At 44.3% G+C, this 19,464-nt stretch overlaps 2 protein-coding genes and 1 long non-coding RNA gene across 5 annotated transcripts in view; 2 read left to right on the top strand and 1 right to left on the bottom strand.

Moving 5' to 3' along the window:
• Nucleotides 1-1,561: 1,561 nt before the first annotated feature.
• Nucleotides 1,562-19,464, top strand: part of crok (crooked) — a 219,725-nt gene continuing 201,822 nt past the window's right edge. Inside the window, exons 1-3 of one of the 3 annotated variants that reach the window (XM_031988048.2) lie at nucleotides 1,992-2,202; nucleotides 2,429-2,590; nucleotides 2,674-3,287. In XM_031988048.2, coding sequence (XP_031843908.1) covers nucleotides 2,136-2,202; nucleotides 2,429-2,590; nucleotides 2,674-2,903 — 459 coding nt within the window. In that variant the 5' untranslated portion in view covers nucleotides 1,992-2,135 and the 3' untranslated portion in view covers nucleotides 2,904-3,287. Of the gene's footprint in view, nucleotides 2,203-2,428; nucleotides 2,591-2,673; nucleotides 3,288-11,284; nucleotides 11,657-19,464 lie in introns of those variants that run through there. The other 2 variants (XM_031988049.2, XM_076372735.1) reach the window with 2 other exon arrangements.
• LOC116431925 (uncharacterized) lies at nucleotides 3,234-9,177 on the bottom strand. The gene is made up of 5 exons (XM_031988046.2): nucleotides 8,724-9,177; nucleotides 6,788-7,118; nucleotides 5,450-6,013; nucleotides 4,640-4,976; nucleotides 3,234-4,568 (listed from the first exon to the last, which is right to left on the bottom strand). The coding sequence occupies exons 2-5, from the start codon at nucleotides 6,992-6,994 to the stop codon at nucleotides 4,444-4,446; spliced, it is 1,233 nt and encodes a 410-aa protein (XP_031843906.1). The 5' UTR covers nucleotides 6,995-7,118; nucleotides 8,724-9,177; the 3' UTR covers nucleotides 3,234-4,443.
• Nucleotides 9,250-11,220, top strand: LOC143175154 (uncharacterized). The gene is made up of 3 exons (XR_012999834.1): nucleotides 9,250-9,356; nucleotides 9,427-9,508; nucleotides 9,572-11,220. It is a non-coding gene; the product is annotated as an uncharacterized LOC143175154 (long non-coding RNA).

Raw genomic sequence — 19,464 nt, 5'->3', positions numbered from 1 at the left:
TTACCGAGTTTTTTAGAAAAAAGAACGAGCTGCCAGCGAGCCTCTTAAGGCCGTTGATTTTATACCAGAAAGGAGCCTGTTTCTCTTAGTTCCTCTCGTGAGCGGCATTGATCCTGGTCTCTTGTTTCCAGGAATTTCGACATTTAACGTAAACCCGTTAACGCGAAAGGGAACAGGCCTAACCGCTCGTTTCCATTGGACCATTGTTCCTTAAGGGAACCTCGCTCCGTCCGAGCGAGCCCGCGTAATAACGTATAAAGACACGAAACACACTAATAGGAACCGACTTTGCGTTCAATCCGATATTTTCGCGGGTACGTCCTTCTGAGTTTACGATCAACAGAAGTGCCCGGAGTCGAAGCAAGACATTTTCAGTGATTTAAAATTCAAATACGAGCCGAGCCTTAAGGGGTCGTCGTCGCGAGTGCGCCCTGCGCGTACAGTCTCGACACGTACACCGCGAGCTTCTTATCGTTTCATTTAAACAGTGCCGTTCCGGGGGGAGAAGAATCTCATGGTTTCGGAATTAATTCCCACGCGTACGAGACGGACGCGCGTCCCGATCGCAGCCTTCGTGTCCTTTTAAGTTAAAGGGACGGCGAATGCCGCAGGAACCTAAGGGACATCGGGTATAAATCAACGTCCGGCACTCGCCGGAGAACCAGAGGGAGAGAGAGAAAGGGAGAGAAAAAGAAGGGAGGGAGGCAGGCAGACAGCAAAGAGACGCGAGCTGCGGACGGGGCAAGCCGCGACTCTCCCAGCTACTTATGCTAATGCCGGCAAATCAATTTATTTATATTTATTTATAGCATTCAAATGTTAGCCGCGGACCACGGCTACGCCTCGTTCCGGTCACGGACCACCCGCGAAAGCGAATCGATTCTGTTGTGGGCCACGGGACCAGTGGGGACTCGCCGCAAGACCGAGGCAAAAATCGGTACAATGCACGTCCAGTCGGTTTGCGCGTCTTTGAACCTGGTTCTGCACAATCGCTGCAGAAATAGATTACGTCGCTGCATTCTGCTCGGTGTCCCGCTCGGTCGTCTTTTATGTTCGGTGATTAGGGGTGCGATCTACAATCCGTTTATGTTTTTTGCTGTAGCTTGGAAAAGACGTTTATGTAGTCTCTGGATTATTCTCAGTGTTCGCGATTTGTAAGATGTTAGATGGATTTTTTAATTAACGAAACTTGGTTGTAGAAAGACTTTTGACTTAAACGGATGTAACAGCGGAGAGAATGGATTGAAAGTGTTTAGATTAATTTGAGAGGAGTTTAAGTATTTTTAGGACCTCGTTAAACCTATAAGAACATTTTCTGGTATTTTTAATGCTTGTTGAATTAAGCTATGTGTAGTTTACAAGCTGTGAAAAATGGTCACAGCTTGAGGTCCATTGTAGCCTCATTTTTTTTTAATTCGGTGATTTGGAGAACGTAGAATCGAGTGAATGAGAAATGTGAAACGATACAGGGTCTATCAGCGAGCAATGTAAATGTTTTATCTTGCTCTTACAGTGTGTCGTTTATTTAAGATAAGACTTAATCGCGGTTATTTGTAATTTGACGCGTTGCAAGATCATCGGAACGACAAAAATGCGACGTGCTGTGGGTAACGCTTAGATAAATTGTGCGTCGTTTGTGTTTTATTGGGCTCGTATCGTTTCTCATTCCGTGGTGCGTTCTTTCATCGCTCGAATTGCAATTATCAATTCGTAAGCGCACATTATCGAGTAATGCGTTGCGGATCGGGCGCGGTCTTGAATCGAGATCAAGTCACGTGGTCCGGTCGGTACCGAAATTGAACGAACTGATACAGTAGCGTATAAAGAACGGTACCATTCTTTGGTGGATTTTAAAAAGTGTAGTTAACTTCATAATAGAATAATTGTCAGTTATTTATTCCTTTTATATGTGTTGAATGTATTTTTAATTTAGTTGTTATTAATTTGGGGCGAAGGGATAGAAAGTTTTCTCTTGTTTTATTTTTGTAAAAATATGAACACATTATTGAGTCGCCCCTGGCGCGGTCTGTTTAGTGGCGTGGTCAGTCGTAGGCGTGGGCAGTTTGAGTAATTAACGTTACGTCTTAACACGAGTTATTTTCAGTTCTCATTAAGTGATTGCCCATTCTTTTAAAATGACGAAGGAAATTAGTATTCGTGTTCTAGTGACAGCATTGTTTTTCCTCTTCTGCATCCATCAAGGTAAGTGCATCGATCGTTTACCTCTAGATCATAACCTAGAAATGATGTTTTTTTGATTATTTACTCCCTTAACTGCGTCGTCGAATATGCTATTTTATGTATAAATTGATAAATGACAATAAAAGCGACTGGCTTTAAAGTAATAAGCTTCTATTTTTTAATAAACATTTTACTGTAGGATATTAATTTGTGGAATCGTTTGCATTGGTGCTGCGCATATTTACAGGTTTCTCTATTAAGTGCTGGGTGTGTAGATCAGATTCAGATCCAAAATGTGCAGATCCTTTTGATAATACAACTGTACCAATTACCGATTGCAAACAAGAACCAGAACTTGAACACCTGCCTGGTGTTAAACCAACCATGTGTCGCAAGATTCGACAAAAAGGTATGTGAATGTGTTGTTTATGTAGTAGTTAGAATAACATTGTACATGTATATTTACTGTCTGGATGTTATCATTTTCCTTAGTCAATGGGGTATGGAGGTACTTTCGTAGTTGTGCGTATATGGGTGAGCCAGGGATTGCAGGCGATGAGCGTTTTTGTCTAATGAGAACTGGGACTTACAATATATTCATGGAATATTGCACATGCAATAGCAAAGACGGCTGTAATGCAGCCCCTTATAATCATGGCAGTTTAATTGTTTCGATAATAGCTGCTGTAGTTTCAATACGATATGTACTTGTCTATACTTAACAAAGTTGACCAAATTTTACTGTTAGATCTGACAAACCGTACAGTACATATTTTAAACACACATTTTTTACAGTATAGAGATCTGCTCGTACTTACTTAAGGAGGATCTTTTTTTAACAGTTTTACAACTCTGAATTTCAGGGAATTAGAACTCTCGAATTAGATTTCAGACCGTATACTACCACTTGAAATCAATTTTACATCTTTTATATATATCAAAATGTGCCTATGCGTTAGATTTTAATAAGAGAATATTTATATGAGATTTTCAAATGATTGACTAATCTTTTCTACCTGTTTTGGAGGTATTATATTACACCAGTACATCGCTAATTTTTATAGATGTATATTTATATTAATATAAACACGTATGTTTGTATCATACTTGGTCGATTTAGATTCGGTACAAACGGTCTACGCTACGACATCACTGTACTTGATCGAGATTAAGTCGAATACCATTACAGATAAGACTGTGAATACCGTCCATTGTATGTTCGTGAAGTTAGTATTAACGTGGAATCATGTCGCTTCTTATATTTTTATACGTATTTTCGTAGAGTGTCGTTAGTTACGAATCATCGCAGCAATAAAATACCATTGATTACAGAAACGCACCATTCCTTTATGTGTTCTGTTTACACGTGTACAATAAAAGTGATAAATAAAGATCTATAGAAAACAGTGTGTAAAAAAGTTAATGTCATCCTTACATGTAACAACCAGTGTATTCGATATAAAATATATCTCTGTTATACAGTTACGTGCTTACGTTAATAACACTGTAAATACATATCCTTCTTTTTCTTTTTTTTTTTTTGGTGTAATCGTGTGGATCTTACAAGTATTCGTTGGATCACGATCGCGTGTTTACTTACATCGGTATAAATAATTCCTTACAAAATTACCATCGATTAATTCACCTTAAAAAATACTTCGTGACAAGTGATACCGTAAAATACTTCTGGATCATTGCGTGATTATAATACTCTATGTTTCTGTTAGTCGTTCAAAGATTGAGATATTTATCCTATAATCGATACAAAAGTAGAAACTACTCTATTGTTATTCAAAGATCACGTCACGATTGCGTCTGGCACAGGTTCAGCATAGTTTAGTCTTTTCGTTTTATATGATCTCGTTCATTTCATCGACTGCGATCCACGGGTTTCGCGTGTTCACGTGCCGACAGGCACTTACTTTACTGGACGGTTCTATCGTTCACATTCCTGGCCGAACAGCTCCTGCTTCGGCCAGGAATCGAGGACGGTTACAAACGAACTATAGAAATAAATATGTACAAGATACGTGCGAGATACTAATACGCGCAATCCGTCTGAAAAAAAGCAATTAACACAGGTCCGTGTTCCCGGCAAAATCGAGCAATCGTTCGCAAAATCGATCAGTCACGGATCTCCCATCAATTCTTTGGAATACTACCGTCGATCACATAGCTTTCAATTATTTCTAACATCCGTACGGATCGAAGGTAATTTCGCACGCGAAAGAAAGCCGTGCAAGAGTCATTTATTAATACATCTCATTCGAACGACTGCCATTTTGTTATCTGCTGTCCCGGTTTCGCTAAAGCCTGTTTCCACTGTTCCCCGTACGGTCCCGCGACGTCCGCTCCGATCACGAAATGACCGACAGACGTCTTTTTCCCTGAAATCATTGGACATTCATGAAATGAACACGTCGATCCCTGGTGCGCGATGAATTCTGACGATTCCTACCCATTTTATTTTTGGATACGTATTTAATAACGAAACTGACGTCCTTCAGCGCTCCCTGATAAGGATTATCGGCTACCACTCGTGCCATTTCCGGCGAGAACTTCATCGACACGCACGGCGCGAAGCGGTCGCTCTTCCAAAAATGAGTGACTCTCCCGTTATCCACCACCGACATCTTTATGTACATCTGCCCCTTCAGAGCTTCGTGCTCGTGCATCGTCTGCAGAGAGCATCTCAGACGGTGCAGAGATAGAACCAGTTTCTCGCTGCCTTCCTCCCTCTTGTCCGCCTTCTCTTGGCAAAGCGACAGTTCCAGCTGGCCCTTCTTATTCTCCCTCTACGGGCAAATTGGAAAAACATTTAATACCAACCGCTTCGCGATTATTAAAATCATAAGCTGTTAATCAACGTTTCCCTCTAATCCCCGGTTTCCTTTAACCATCCTCCTTCCATCTCTGTTCTGAGAAACCGAAATGATAGGTTCCCTAATTAACGTTGGATCACCGATCTCTCGTCGAAATAGCTGTCTATAAATGTCTACGGAACAAGTGATCAGCGGTCGAATGCAGCTCAGTGATCCAGCGTTAATCCTGAAGACAGGAATTAATTGATAATAGTTCTGCTAAAAGTTCAGTGTCCCGGCTGTGAACTTTCAGTCCTCCGTCCCCTAACCGGTTACAATGAATAGGCCCGAACAATCAGGCTGAAAACGTGTTTGATTCCATTGAGCAGATGGAAGGGACCATTAGGACCCTTTTGGAGGGTGATCCCCGGCTTCCTCAATAAACGTGTCTCGTTGCGAACACTTACCCTATCTTCCGCCCCAGATATACCACTCGCGATCGGTCGCAACGGTCTCCACATGTCGCCCGTCGACACGTCGCTGCTGTGCTTCGGTTTCACCGGCTTCGAAGTGAAGTTCTTCGGGTCCAGGGATATCGTGGTTGCTCCGACGGTTCGTCTTTTATCGTACAGTTTCCTCTCCGTCGCCACCGTTTCCGTAGTTTTATCGGATCCCTTGCCAAAAAACTGACTGAGCAGTTTGTTCTTCACTGGCTCCTGGTTCTCCGACGAACTTCCCTGGCCATCCTTCTTCTTGCTCCCTTTTTTGGGCGAGTCCTTCGTAGGGGATGCTGTCTTATCTTTGTCCGCCTCTTTCTTCTCGGTGGCTATCAGAGGTTTGTCCTCGAGAATGGCGTACAGGGTTGCCACGATGAATCTGGATCCGTTGATCTCCTCCTCGACGACTTTCGACTTGCCGAACTTTACTTTGGTCTCCTTGCGCAGATGGAACGTGAATTCCTCGTTCCATTGTGGCCAGGATTCGTTCCTCGACGTTGTTTCGAACTTCTCCTTTCCGGGTATTAATTTCACCTACAATTCGAACATGTTACATTCTACGTTTACATTTAGATTTGCCTTTCAATTTAGCTACTAGCTATTCTATCGCTTTACAACTTGCCCTTTCAATCTTTAAACATATTTAGCTCACAGTGCTATCTTAACAAACATATTTCTATTTTCCTAAGTTCCTCTGTCATATAACACGATCTCCAAAGTATCTAATTTACAAGGTTCCACTGGAAGCCGAGGTAAACGGTAAATTGCAAGGCAAGCGGAGGCTATCCAATTCGCACGAGGACCATTCATTGTTCTTTTATAGCCTCTTTCGCGAGGGGACTCTCCTTAACAAGTCATTTTGGGCGTGTCGCGGGATATTTCCTCATTTACAAACCGACCGCACCGAATGACTCACGATCCACTCCGCCGTACTTTTCCTAATATACAAGGTGTCCGAACGTGATCAATTCCAGCGATGAGACAATCACGATTCCCACTCGGTGGGCCCGCGCGAGCGTCAAACTTCGTTCGTTTACGGCCAATTACATTTAATCCCCCGCTGACCCAAAGCTAAAGGATAAATTCAGACGCTAATGGGCCCAATCTAATTTTAATCGTCGTAATTAACCGCGCGAGGGGCCCCCGCGCCGCGCGGCGAAGCGGCTGGCGCGCGGTTCCCACACGCGCCGCGCATTGTCCGGAAAAGATTCGCCGGCCAATCGAGGCTTAAAGCGACGGCTTCGCGCCCGATCGTTCCGTCGGGTTACGTAACGCTGGCTGATAACGAATCGTCACGCTCGTCCGTACCTTGACGACGTAGCTGTTGACACGCGTGAAGCCAAAATTCTGCGGCAGGTGTCTGGCGCCCAGCACCGTCACGTGCAGCGCCTTCTCGTCGACCGAATGAACGATCCTGATGCCCACTTCCGGCTCCAGGTTCACCGTGCGGTCCAGCGGCGTGGACACCGTCTTCAATCCGGTATCGATGAAGCTCTTGATCCGCGCCAGCGCCATGGCTGCGACTGTATCTCTCTCAGCTCTTTTCGGGCAACCTTTCGAATGTCTCCGCTTATCGATCACGAGCGATCGTACAGATAGCGGTGATATATCGTGCTACGCAGCATGCTGCGAGATGGTTCTGTGGACACAGAAAATAATAGGTTATCGTTGATCGGACTCTTGATTATGTAAAGTGGCGCGATGATTTTCTGTAGTGCCTCGAGAGCGTTACAGCAGTTGATCTTGTCTCTTGGCAACAAGGTTGAATTTAGGTGTCTGTCGATGTACGATAAGGTAGGGAGGCTAAATGTTAGCGTTTCCTTAATAAGGGAAGCTAAAAGATTGATAATTCCGTGTAACGAGGAAATATCGAAGTCTCAGGTAAACGGAACACGCTTGGAGGCAGTAATTCTTCGTTATCTATATTTCACGGCTAAATTAAGCTTCGCGAATCGTCGGGAAGTAGGTTAAACTATTAATAAATAGAGTTGCAGTCGCAATTTCAGATATCGCGTGCTAGAGTCGCGTAGAACCCGACACCGGGCATATTTCGAGCTTCCGAAGACGGTCGACCGGTTATCGGCGCGCGTGTAGATCGATAAAGACCGCGTCAACAATTGAGCCCTGTTGCTAATGCTGGAATCGCGGAATGGGAGCGATAACAGGGGAAGAGTGGAAAACGGTGCTCGACGTCGACGGTTAACGGTAAACATCGAAAGGAATCGTAACACTCGGCGCCGCGAGTTCGGGACGTTTTCGCGTTGCCAAAGGCGACGGACATTCGTGTTCAACGCGTTAACTGCGCCGTCAATCATGTATGGATGACGACATATGTTGTTCGCACTTAAAAATTCATTTTCGAAGTCGTACGACGAACGAACTGAGTTTCGTTAGAATATTATCTACCGTGTTAAAGATCTTTTCACTTATGTAGCATACAAGAATCTTCGAAAATATATGAAACAAGTTAATCGCAATTTAACGTAGTTTCATTGTATTTTTCATTAATAAAGAAACCGATACTTTACTGCAATTTCTCTTGTCTCGCATCTGCCTATCACCGCGTGAACTCGCAAAATCTTTGATAATGCATTATCATGAAAAACGAAGTTTCTTTTCGATTACGAATGCGTCGAACTGGACATCAACGATAAATCTCCGATTCGCAATGCCTCGGATCGACGCGTTGCGAATTCCCATTCTAATCCATTTCCACCCTCCGAACCCTCCGCTCCGCAACACCAATTCGCAATCCCATTTCACCGAAAGTAGCACAGTAAACCGTGCGCAATCAATGTACTGGCATTCCACAAATAACGCCGACTTCATGGGATTTTTATGAGTGCCGAACCAACTATATACGGCCAGCGCACGCTATACTCTCCGCGAGCACCCATACACCCGCGAGCGAGCGATTCATCCCGCGACGAACACAGCTGCGATTTAATTACCATTCCCACAGTCATCTCGATCTAATTGAACGCAAGAATTCCAGCAGTGAACGCCCGAGGAAACCAGAAGCCGAGCGCAGACGAGTCGGCGGGAGTGCGTTGCTCGCGGGTTCCCGGTTAACAGGTTAATAGCGTGCGATTATGGTGACCGCCGATCGCGCTATCACGGGACGGAAGTTTCCCATCGGTACTTTCTCCGGCAAGAATGTCCGGCCGCGAGGCGTTGTCACCTGTCGATCGATCCTCTCGCGGTGTCGCGCGCGTAGAAAGGCCGCTTGGAAACAGACACGTACCCAGGATCGCGTGCGTTTTCGGCCGGCTGCGCGGTAGATCCGCTCGCTGCGCGCAGAAGGTACAAAAGAGGACTCGGCCCGCCGGTTCCCTCACTGGAAAGACCGCTTTCTGCAGCTGCCCGCTCGTTCCTCGCGCTATTATCCGCGATCCGCCGTCGGACTTCCACTTCGCGTCTATCAGACCACCGTCACCATGACCACAGACGGAGCGTAAACACGCAGAAAGCGGTCTACCCGCTCGCCATTCCCGGACAACGTTGGACGCGCGTTTCATCCGTCGCGTCGATGCGTCGCCGCGGACACGATACGCGTTCGCTGGAACGTCGCCGAACGTTTTCCCGCGCGCACTGTGAAATTTTCGTATCCGACGCACGCGTGCTGCGATTTCGGCTCCGGTCACGCACAGTGAACGGGTTTCGTCACGGAACAGCTACGACCGACGCGCTGCCGTGGTATGCGGCCCGCGCTCTCGCGTGGGTTCCCTTTATAAGAGTGTCGACTGCACGCCAGGCCCGAATGCACCGGGGGCGACTCGTTTCGGGGCGCTCGGAATGCAAATGGAATGCAGTTTTCGGCGTTCGCGTTCGTTGTTGAAGCGAGATTCTTTCGCGTGAAATTTTATTATTTTTGTTGGTGGGTATCGATGACTAGCGGTGAGATTGGAGTAAGAGGAATAGTAATTTGATTTTATTTTGTGGTACAGTTTGTTGAAAAGTGTATTGGAGCGAGATGCAGGTGGTGGTTTGAGATTGATTAGAATTGGATTTGATGAGATGAAGGTTGAGGTTGTATATATTTGCTATTCGAATTGCTATTGGAGTATTAATAAAATATTTATACAATTGCAGGTGTTCTAATTTTTTACTGAAGTATGCAACTGCAATTTGCATTTTCTCCGTGAATATCATATATAATGAGTGCAACATTGAACGAAGAATATTCGTAAACACGTAATTACGAAGATTTCATTCATTGCACGGTAATCAGCCGTATAATTAGGAGTGCCATTAATGAAACAAATAATTTATCGCACTGTGAAATCTGCGGCGCGTTCGCAGAGGAGCGCTAAATATGAAAGTTCCATCGAAGTTTTCCCAGTAGACGAAATCCACGTGTGCCAGTAGCTAATGGAACATTTGCGGAGGAGAAAAAATGGGGTTCCTCGCGAATAATTACGCCACTGTCGCAAAAACTGGCTATTCCTACTAAAGTAGAGGCACCACTTGTACACTTCATCGCACAATCTTTATGGACTCTGCTTGGATCCTGACGCCTGTTGCGCACACAAGGTCGCGCATTCATGTACTGGTGAATGTGTACGATCGTGTGTATGCACGTACACTCGGCCTGTGCACGGGTAAATACGCCGCCTCAGTGAATGAGAGTGTGTAGTTGCAGTAGCGTAGCTACCTTGACGTCCTCCCCGCACTTTAAGCGAAATTTCTTTGACATTCGGAGCAGAAAACACGAAACGCGAATGAATCGACGAAGGAAGAAGAATATATTTAAAAAAGATGCGTCGAATCAGATAAAGCACCCAGGAATTCATTAAAGAGTTTCTTCGTTAAAGAAACGAGGGACAGAGGGATCAAAGAATTTTTAATTGAGATTGATGCCGTCCGATGCGCAACAGATCTAATTGTAATGTGACACTATATCGGAGAAGATGCAGAACGGAATGCGCGGTGCATTGTCTTGCATAAGAAACAAATCTCGGAGCAAACATTCGCATAAACATGACGGATGCATTGCAATTGCAGATCCGACGACCGCATCGTTGTTATTTCGTTATTGATTTTCTGGAACGGTATAAATCTTTACGTTAATCGTCGTGTGGGAACAATAGAGGCGCTACACGTGGCCGCGAGCTATAGCCGTTCTCTAATTTGTTTTGTTTACACGCCTGGATACATTAGAGTCGCCATTTTTAATATCTCCGATCTCCCCTTTGGTATTTTCTGCTTGTCCCGGCGGATGATGATTTATGCAGAACTTCGAGCATCTCTTCTAACACTTATTTTCCAATACGCACATGGGACGCTCTCCCACGAATAAATAATTACGTCGATTGCGCGTGATAATATGCAAGGATACGTTTGATAGATGACTCGACCTTCGTCGTTGAGCAACTTACTTACATTGTCACGCGTTAGAATCGCAGAAGTTCAATTACTCTCCCTGCCACAGGATGTTGCGCAATAACGGCTACAATTAGGACTCTCCATTCTTTTATTTCACCGTTCGTTCATTTACAACAGGATCTACCGAGTTACCAAGATATAATACATCTTGAGAATACTCCATATTATCTCGTGTCATACAATATTTGCAATGGATCAAGTAATTTTTCCAAAGATCACACTGTTATTAATACAGCATCCTAGCTACGAATTATTACTTTCTTATGAACCAAAACTGCTCAGTAAATATTTTATGTCAGTAATATATTCAGTAAGCATCATTGTCGAGACGTAAAATCCTATAAAATTGCAATGTCATTTAACCCCGTGGTCGTAACATTTTAGGCATCAATAAAATTGTGATATCGCAGGTTTCGGCTTTGTCCTCGAAGGATCCGACATCCCCGGCTAACGTTCGCGAGGGTTCCCGCTAGATGGCGGGGGGTGTTTTCGAAACAACCCCTACCATCCCTGATAACGAGCCACCCTTCGGCGAACAGCTGTTCCGAACCGCCATGGCGCACGCGACTCCGCCGTATCGAAAACGCTCTCGACCTTCTCGAATTCACCGGTTCCGTGTGTTGTTTACGTGGCCAGTGTCAACGCGTTCCGTTGCGTATTCCCGATGGTAGGACGGTCCCCGTGTACGATGTGTGCGGGTGAGGTGTGCTCGTGTGTTGTGTCCAAGTGAGAACTCGAGAACCCTTTTTTCACCCCCACAGGGCCCACCGGTTTCGCTGTCACATCGAAAGGGTAAGTGATACATTGTTGTCTTCTGTTATTTTTTTATAATTTTCTGCCGCAATCTCGCCTATGTGAAATAACTCTTTATAAATATTAATATCGTTCTTCGAAAATGAAATATGAAATATCACGCGTACGAAATATGGCATCCCCAATTGCATGATTTGATGAAAGTGCAGTTATGTTTTCGATATGTTTTCATTAAGTAGAAATGGATTATTCGAATGAAAGTTATCGAGGTTCTGGAGAAAGTGAATTGATAAGGGTGGAGTTATTGACTGAGTCCTACGGGGTTTCCCACTTTATTAGTCCCTTCTTTTAAAGAATCCCTTTATATTGTTTCACTGACTGTACTCTCGATTCATGAATAATTCGCTGTGCAACGGTCGTGCATATTAATCGATATTTCCTCTGTATAACAAACTACGCGTTTCAGCACACATTTCGGTTCACAAGGTTTGTTTTATCGAGTGAATTATTACCGAAGAATACTACCCCTAACGCCTTGACAAATCTTGTATCGGTGATTCTTCAATCCTGACGTCAGATGGCAGCACGTGACTCTATATTCGGATGCACGTGCCATTATTACCACTAATTTCCTCATAAAATAATTCTAATCGCTCTGTACTTACATCCATTTGCTAAAAAGATTCTAAAAAACATCTTTTAATAATTAAACACCTAATCATTTGAACCCTGTTATATTCTCTTTTTTGTATCAAAAAATGAGAAAGTTCTCAACCCTTCACACAACCCCCTTTTTTTATCGTATTCGCATAGCATTCTCTGACATCCGCACTCTTTCATCAGCTTTATCTTATTTGTCCGCCTATTTATTTCCCTTATTAATAGCCCGATCTTTAACTTACAATCGCCTGTCTCAATCTGCTCGCTCATTCTTCTTAAACCACCCAGTTCGTTCCGAAACACAAGTCGCTCCGCGCTCTTCGACGATGAATTTCTCGCGTTCACTTTATTATACGCTCCTTTGTGCGGCACAATTAAAAAGTTCGCCCCGATGCGCCGCGTATTAAGTCTCAACTCTCCAGCGGATACCTCCGGGAATACCTGAAACTATCGGGGAAGTTTAAACGATCGTTTTTCATCCGTCGGCCGCGGGGGAGGGGGCGTGGCTGCAACATGATTTAATTAGCTGCCGGCCTTTCGGCGAGAGTTGCAGGTTGCAGCAATGATACTCGCTGAATCGAAACTGTGAAGCCTTCGCCTCTTTGAAAACCGAAACGCGTGTCGACTACCACTGCGTTTTCACGCTGTATTGCTCGCTCGATACCGGACAGTGTCACTCTTTTTTATCTTTCCCGCGTAACTGTGATTAACACGTCGCCCCGCTGAAATTTAGTTACACGTCGCTCGTCGAGCTCGCGCCTCTCTTTAGGCCAGCTTATTTGGAAAAACGATTAACAATGGAGTACGCGCGCGGGATGAATCTCCGTCGACCGGACGATATTTTACACCGAATACTTCTCACTCCCGCGTAAGACGAGCTTCTGCTTCGACTTCCTCGTCAGCTACGTTTCTAATAAATCTCGTTCAAACCTAAAACTTCCTCTCGATAACGAGCTCGACGACGCGACATCATTCATCCGACACAGTTCTACTCTCGAATATCGAGAAGCAAGTTCGATTACAATATTAAAATTATCCTGTCGCAGCGCCTTGTTTCCGCTTTGAATACACTCTGCATGCATATTAAACGGCGATGAAAGATGATTTCGTTACGGACCATTCTCGCGGACATAGTATTACGGGGGAATTTAAGCGTCACGGAAAATGGCAAGCCGAGTGTGCGAGTCCCTCTCGTTCGCAGGGTAAAAATAAAATGGGGAAAAAAGTGTATACCAGCGAGACGAACGCGATTCGCGTGAAATTAAAAACGCCGCAGATCCGATACACGTGGAAGTGGAACGGCCGGTTAATTATCCGACCTTTGGAAATTGGCCGATCTCTCGTTAAAGCGCGGAGGAGGGCGGCTTGTGAATTTCCGCGCGAGTCCTCGCCCGCATCGGCCGCCATTAAAAATGCGGCTCCGCGACTAGTTTGTCATTCTCTGTATTTATTACTCGTGCGTGCTCGCAGGATATTTAGTCTCTCTTTGAATCGTGCGGCCCTTTAAGTGCATCATTACCCATTCCCTTTTGTGCCGACCGGGATTCGCGTGCAGCATCCGCGCACCTATCCTCCCCCGCCCCGGCCGGAATGAATTGCAAACTACCCCGTGTCCCGGCGGCGACCTCCGCGAATTATTTTTTCCCCCTTCTTCTCTCCGCGTCGTTTCTTGAAGAGCGGCGCGCTTCAAATCCGGATGGAGCTCGTGATCCTCGATAAACCGATTACCCTGTGTACACGTTTCATAAATAATTGTCGGGTAACTTCGCTCGGTGCTCCGTCGAACGTCGATTTCAAGGTGAACTCGCGCTTAACCCGTCGCATGAAATTTTCGATGGTTCGTGAAACATAAATGGAGGCGAATCGTGGCTTCATCGAATTCGGTATTGTTTTTAAAGCGACAGCCTAATTGCTTCCATTGGGTGTTCCGTAATATTTAGCAGCCGCGCATGGAAGAGAAATGAAAATCAGAAACGCGAGCCGTCCTTTGATTTGTAATTTATGTTACGTTAATGGAACGATGAAACGACGCACGAGTCGCTTGACGTTGTATCGCGAATATATTGCGGACCTCCAGCGTTTGTTTTAGTTCAATTACTTTTTAATATCGCGCGTAACTGGCTCTGCAGGTTCCAATCTCGCGCTGTTTCAATGGACAACGGTTACTTTGAAAGACGGGAACGCGCGGGCCGACTTCCCCTCGAGCCCTTTCCCCGAGGGAGCGCGGCTCTCGCGATAATTTTTATGACGTCGAGTTTTCCGCAGCCCCGATTAGAACGCGCGCTGTTTCGCGTCCCGTCCGCCTTTAAATGTCGCGCGGCGACTGTCAATACCAACGGGCGGGTGCCTAAGTTCCCGTCGTTCCGCGACACTTTGGCCCAGTTTCATGCGCGAATGGAAAAGGGAACCCGGCGGTGGCTCGAAGCCGTTGCTAATGAATATATGAATGGATAAATATATCGCCGGGAACGCCGGAATTTCCGAGTGTTTACTTAGCCGGCGCGAAAGTTTGAATGGGAGCGGGTCGGTTGATGGTTTCGAGACCGAGTTGAATGCTGTCTAAACAGGGTCCGGTGTTTTTAGGGGAAACAGAGAGAGGGTACCCACTGAGAAGGCGCGTTTTCGGGAACTTCCCAGCCTCGCGCTGGCCGAATGCAAAAATGAATTAATTACAAGTTGCTCCAGAAACACAGATACAGCGGTTGAACGGAATAATGGAAACATTGCGAGCAGGGAATTGTGCAGCTGAGATTAGTAACTGTAAAGCTGAATAGTGGGAGAACATTTGTATGGGAAATGATATTATATTAAAGCAAATTAAATTTATTCAACACGCTGAACATTATTCAGTAATTGTGTAATTTCATTCTGAAGAAAGGTCGAATGTATTGGCGACAGTGGTCGTGCAAGATATTAACCCTTTGAGCTCTGCAGGCTACAATATTGCACCAGTTACAATATCAAATATTTTAATGAATCTTAAAGAATCTACCCTAAAATGATTAGATTTTCCATACATCCAAATTTTGTACTGAGAAGGAAAATAAAAGGTAAAAGAAATGTTACAGCATTTTTCATTTTCACTAGAGATATCATAAAAATTAGCAGTTGCTGATAAATTACAAAGCCATCTGGAGTGCTAAGGGTTAATAACAAATGTTTCGAATGATACAGGTGTATTTTCTTTATTTTCTGGTTATTTGTTTACTCGCACAATATTGAAGGTTCACTTCATTGTTTTCTTTAACCTCTGTTGACTCAATAACGCTGTCCCCAAGAATTCCATTAATCCCGATGAAAGTAATCACGAGACAACGCATCGATTCGTCTTTTCCTCCTTTCAGCCGATTTTTATTGGAACATTCGGCTGCCAGATCGAACCAGGGGTGTTCGTAACGTTGATAGATGACAATTATCGCAAATAAACAATCGTTCGTAATGAAGGCGGTGCCCAGAGTCCGGAACGCGGCTCATCAATCGTCGCCACCAGCGCGCAGACAGAAATTTCATTTATCGAGAAAGTTTAAATCAAACCGCCATTACTCATGGCGCCGCAACTGTGACCGGCCCGTTTCGATTCCGCCAAAAGCCAATTGAAATTCGTTTCGTCACCGGTGTCGTCGAATCGTTCTCCTCCAACCCTGCCCCCCCCCCCGCCCTGGACGTCACCGATCCCAAACCCCTCTATCGGATCCGCTGTTTCGATAGGCAGGGTGCACGGAACGTTGTTCGAAATTTTTTAACGAGAAAATTCATTCCCGGTGCTGCCTTTTGTCTCGGATAATGTCACTTGTCAGGCGCATCGGTTTGAAAACAGGTTTAACCCCCTCAATTACGATCAACGAGCAATTGTTCTGTATAATCGGAGCAAAAGTAAAAATAACATGAAGCTACACGCAATAGCGAATGCATAGAATTTGGTTACTTACTAAGATACACTTCAAAATAATCACATGATTCATTCACAAATAATAGTATAAACATAATTACATTTTTCTAAGTATCTACGGTTATCAGGCTGAATATTCTAAATTACACATCGGTTATCTCAACGTATCGCAGTTCAACGTTCTATTTATCAATCATTGACAGTATTGACATTTTATACGTTCCAACCCGCAATCCAAAACATTCCGAAAATGTCAGATTATTCGACTGTATACTACAGATTTATGTTTATAGATCAATTTGAGCTTGTTTTTCTGATCACACGCGTGTATCGATGGTATTCGAAGGTCTAAGGGCGGAGAAGGAAAGGGTTGGGGGTAGGTCGAGCGCACAATGACGGCATCGAATAGTATTTACGGTTGTGGAACGGCCGGGACACTTTGTCGGTCGGAATCTGCTCGCGAGTTCGAAACAAAATTGATTAGCAGGAATTATTCGTCCCAAAGAGAACGTTGATTGAGTCGACGTTGCCCGTCTAGTTTCTGCCAGCGGGTCTGATTAAATTTCTCAGTTGGAAATGGGTAACGAGATTTCGACGGAAGTGACCTGGATTGCCTCGAGGCAGCATAATACGCTCCTAAGTACGTCGCGTTCCCCCGCCGCCTGATCTCGGGCGCGGCGCGAGCCCGCCGCGGCGATTTCACCGCGATTTAAATAAATAACCCGAGATCGGTATCCGATTATCGGCCCCGGCATCGGAACTTCGGCCGTCCGAACTCGTCGCGACGCGTCCCACCGCATTCGAATGTTTAATTACGTTCGAACCACGTTCGAGCATTACACACCATTAATATAATATTCCTGACACACGTCTGGACCAAGCGATTTCAATATTCCAACTTCCATCCAGCGAAAACGTTTACCCAACCTTTAATCAGAGTTCTCATTAATCCCTTAATCCCTTGATTTTTATAATTATTCATCTTGCTTTACTCGTAACAATCCCTTAATGAAAGGAGAAATTACGTATTCATCCTGGAAGTAAATTCATTTTATTGGTAATAATTTCTTAATGAAAGGGGGAATTACTCGTAGAAGTAATTCGATTTTATTAGTAATAATTTCCGAATGAAAAGGGGAATTACTCGTCGTAGAAGTAAATGTATTTCAAGGATGAACCATTGTTCCGTAATTAATGGGAATCTCTACACGCGATTACAATGAAAACTCTTTGATCTCCGTCGATCCGCGTAATTTCTGTAAAATGTATCGGAAAGAATCCCGTCGAATAAATCGTCGAGCTCACCCTTCCGTTCCGAAAGTGGAAATTTTTGGAAAGCCTCCGGCCGAGCGTCCCGCGCTATCGACGATGATTTATTCAATCGAGCGCTTGTCGATATTTATCGTTCGGTCCGCTCACCGGGGGCACACGAGACACTCGACGAGATAAATCATATTATCGTGGACAAGTAGTGGCCAGTACGCGGCAATCTGCTCCAATGCCAAAACGGCCGGCCCCGGGATGAACATGGAAATCATATTAGACTAAAACCACATTGCTTAATGGACGCCATCTGCCTTAATCCCATTATCCACTGCAATTCATCACCGGCTCTTTTCCCATCGATGCGATACTGTTTGTTGTAACAGCGCTTCCTCTTTGTTACCTATTAGCCGGCTCGGCTCTCTGTCTCCTGCATTGTGCCAGCGCCGTGTTCCCCTGTCGAAAAATCCAACGTACTCATTTTCCGTCCGCCGCGTTCCGAACTGTCGAACGTTACACGGTGGAAATGAGTTCCTCCTAAATACCAGTTTCTCTAGCCTTTCGCAAGCACACTCCGCCTTTAAATTTGTAATTCTCGGCGAGTTCCGTACTCCCCATTAACGGTACATCGATGATAATTGCAGAAATTATTCGTGATAAACGCGGTTCAAATGCATTGCATTTATTTTTGCGGATTATTGAACGACGTATGAAATTCGTTATGAGGGAAATAAATTCCGATGGAAATTTTCGGGGATTTGCCCCGAAAAACCTGGGAAATCCATGAATATTCGCAGTTCACCGGTAACGACTGATTGCGAATCCTAATGCACCGATGTTCATCGACGAAAAATCGTGCGCGTCCGTACGGAATCGCCGAAGATTCCCCGCGGCATCTGTGAACTACACGGGGAATTGTATCGGAGCTTAAAGCGGGATCACTGTCGCGCATTGGGTTCTCTTGCCCGTGGCAATCTGTCCGGCCCGTAGCGATTTTCTACTTTCGTTGCTTCCTCATCTCTCCGGCTCCCTCTCTCCGCGGTGAAATTGCTTCCTCGTGGAATCGAGGCGAGCTCTCGATTGCAAATGTCTGCGTGAAACACCGAGTCACGTCGCCTAACATTTAACTCGCTGTCTGCCTTAATACTCTCGAATTTTTCCCTTGTCTCGCGTCGGATCCTCCTCTTTGCATATCCGTGAGGATTCATAAATCAATTCTGGAAGTTTATTTCCTAACTTTCTGCGCATTTATTTGAATTAACTGTCTTGCGTGTTTAATAGCTTTATAAAGAGATATATGACTGACAATTACAGACACATCGCCGAATCAGAACAGTTCTTTCGATAAAACTTGTATAGAATCCGATTCGAAGATAAATATTCGATAAATATGTTCTTCGAATAATTTCTTAGTTATCTCAAGATTAATTTACTTAACTAGAACCGCATCAGTAATAATGTTCAGATAACACCTTGATAACAAACGTCATATGTTTCTAACACTCATTTCAAATCTAACATACAGAAAATTAAATCTTCGCCTTTACCTTTCAAAATCGTAATGTATGTCTAATATAGTACAACTTATATTTTTTAATATAGAATGAAGATAATAGCCAATCTGACAGTATACAAATATAGTTTCTTTTATTTAGAAGTATATAATTTACATTTTGTTCGTTTTCACCGCATTTTTTACAAATAGGTTTGTCGATTGTACATTTCCCACACACGTACTGTTTACATTTTAGACAGATTTTGTTAGTCTTATTGTTTCTGCAATATCTTATTTGGCATGGTTTCCGTTCGCGTGGACCTGTACTTTTATTTGTGACGGGTGTTGCTTGATTTTCTTTGCCTAACTCTAGTTCTTTTTGATATTCAACGGAAAGTTCTTCTACCAATTGAAATAAAAATTCCTGCCTTGAAATTTCTTCTTCCGTGGATTCTTTATATAAAATCCATGCATTTATCCCAGCAAAATCTAGGATATTGAAAAATACCTGTAAAGGCCATCCCCGACATTTAGATTTTA

Source organism: Nomia melanderi, chromosome 12, assembly GCF_051020985.1.
Source record: "Nomia melanderi isolate GNS246 chromosome 12, iyNomMela1, whole genome shotgun sequence".
Lineage (NCBI taxonomy): Eukaryota > Metazoa > Arthropoda > Insecta > Hymenoptera > Halictidae > Nomia > Nomia melanderi.
The sequence above is the reverse complement of the archived record's forward strand: the minus strand, read 5'-3'. Positions and strand labels throughout refer to the sequence as shown.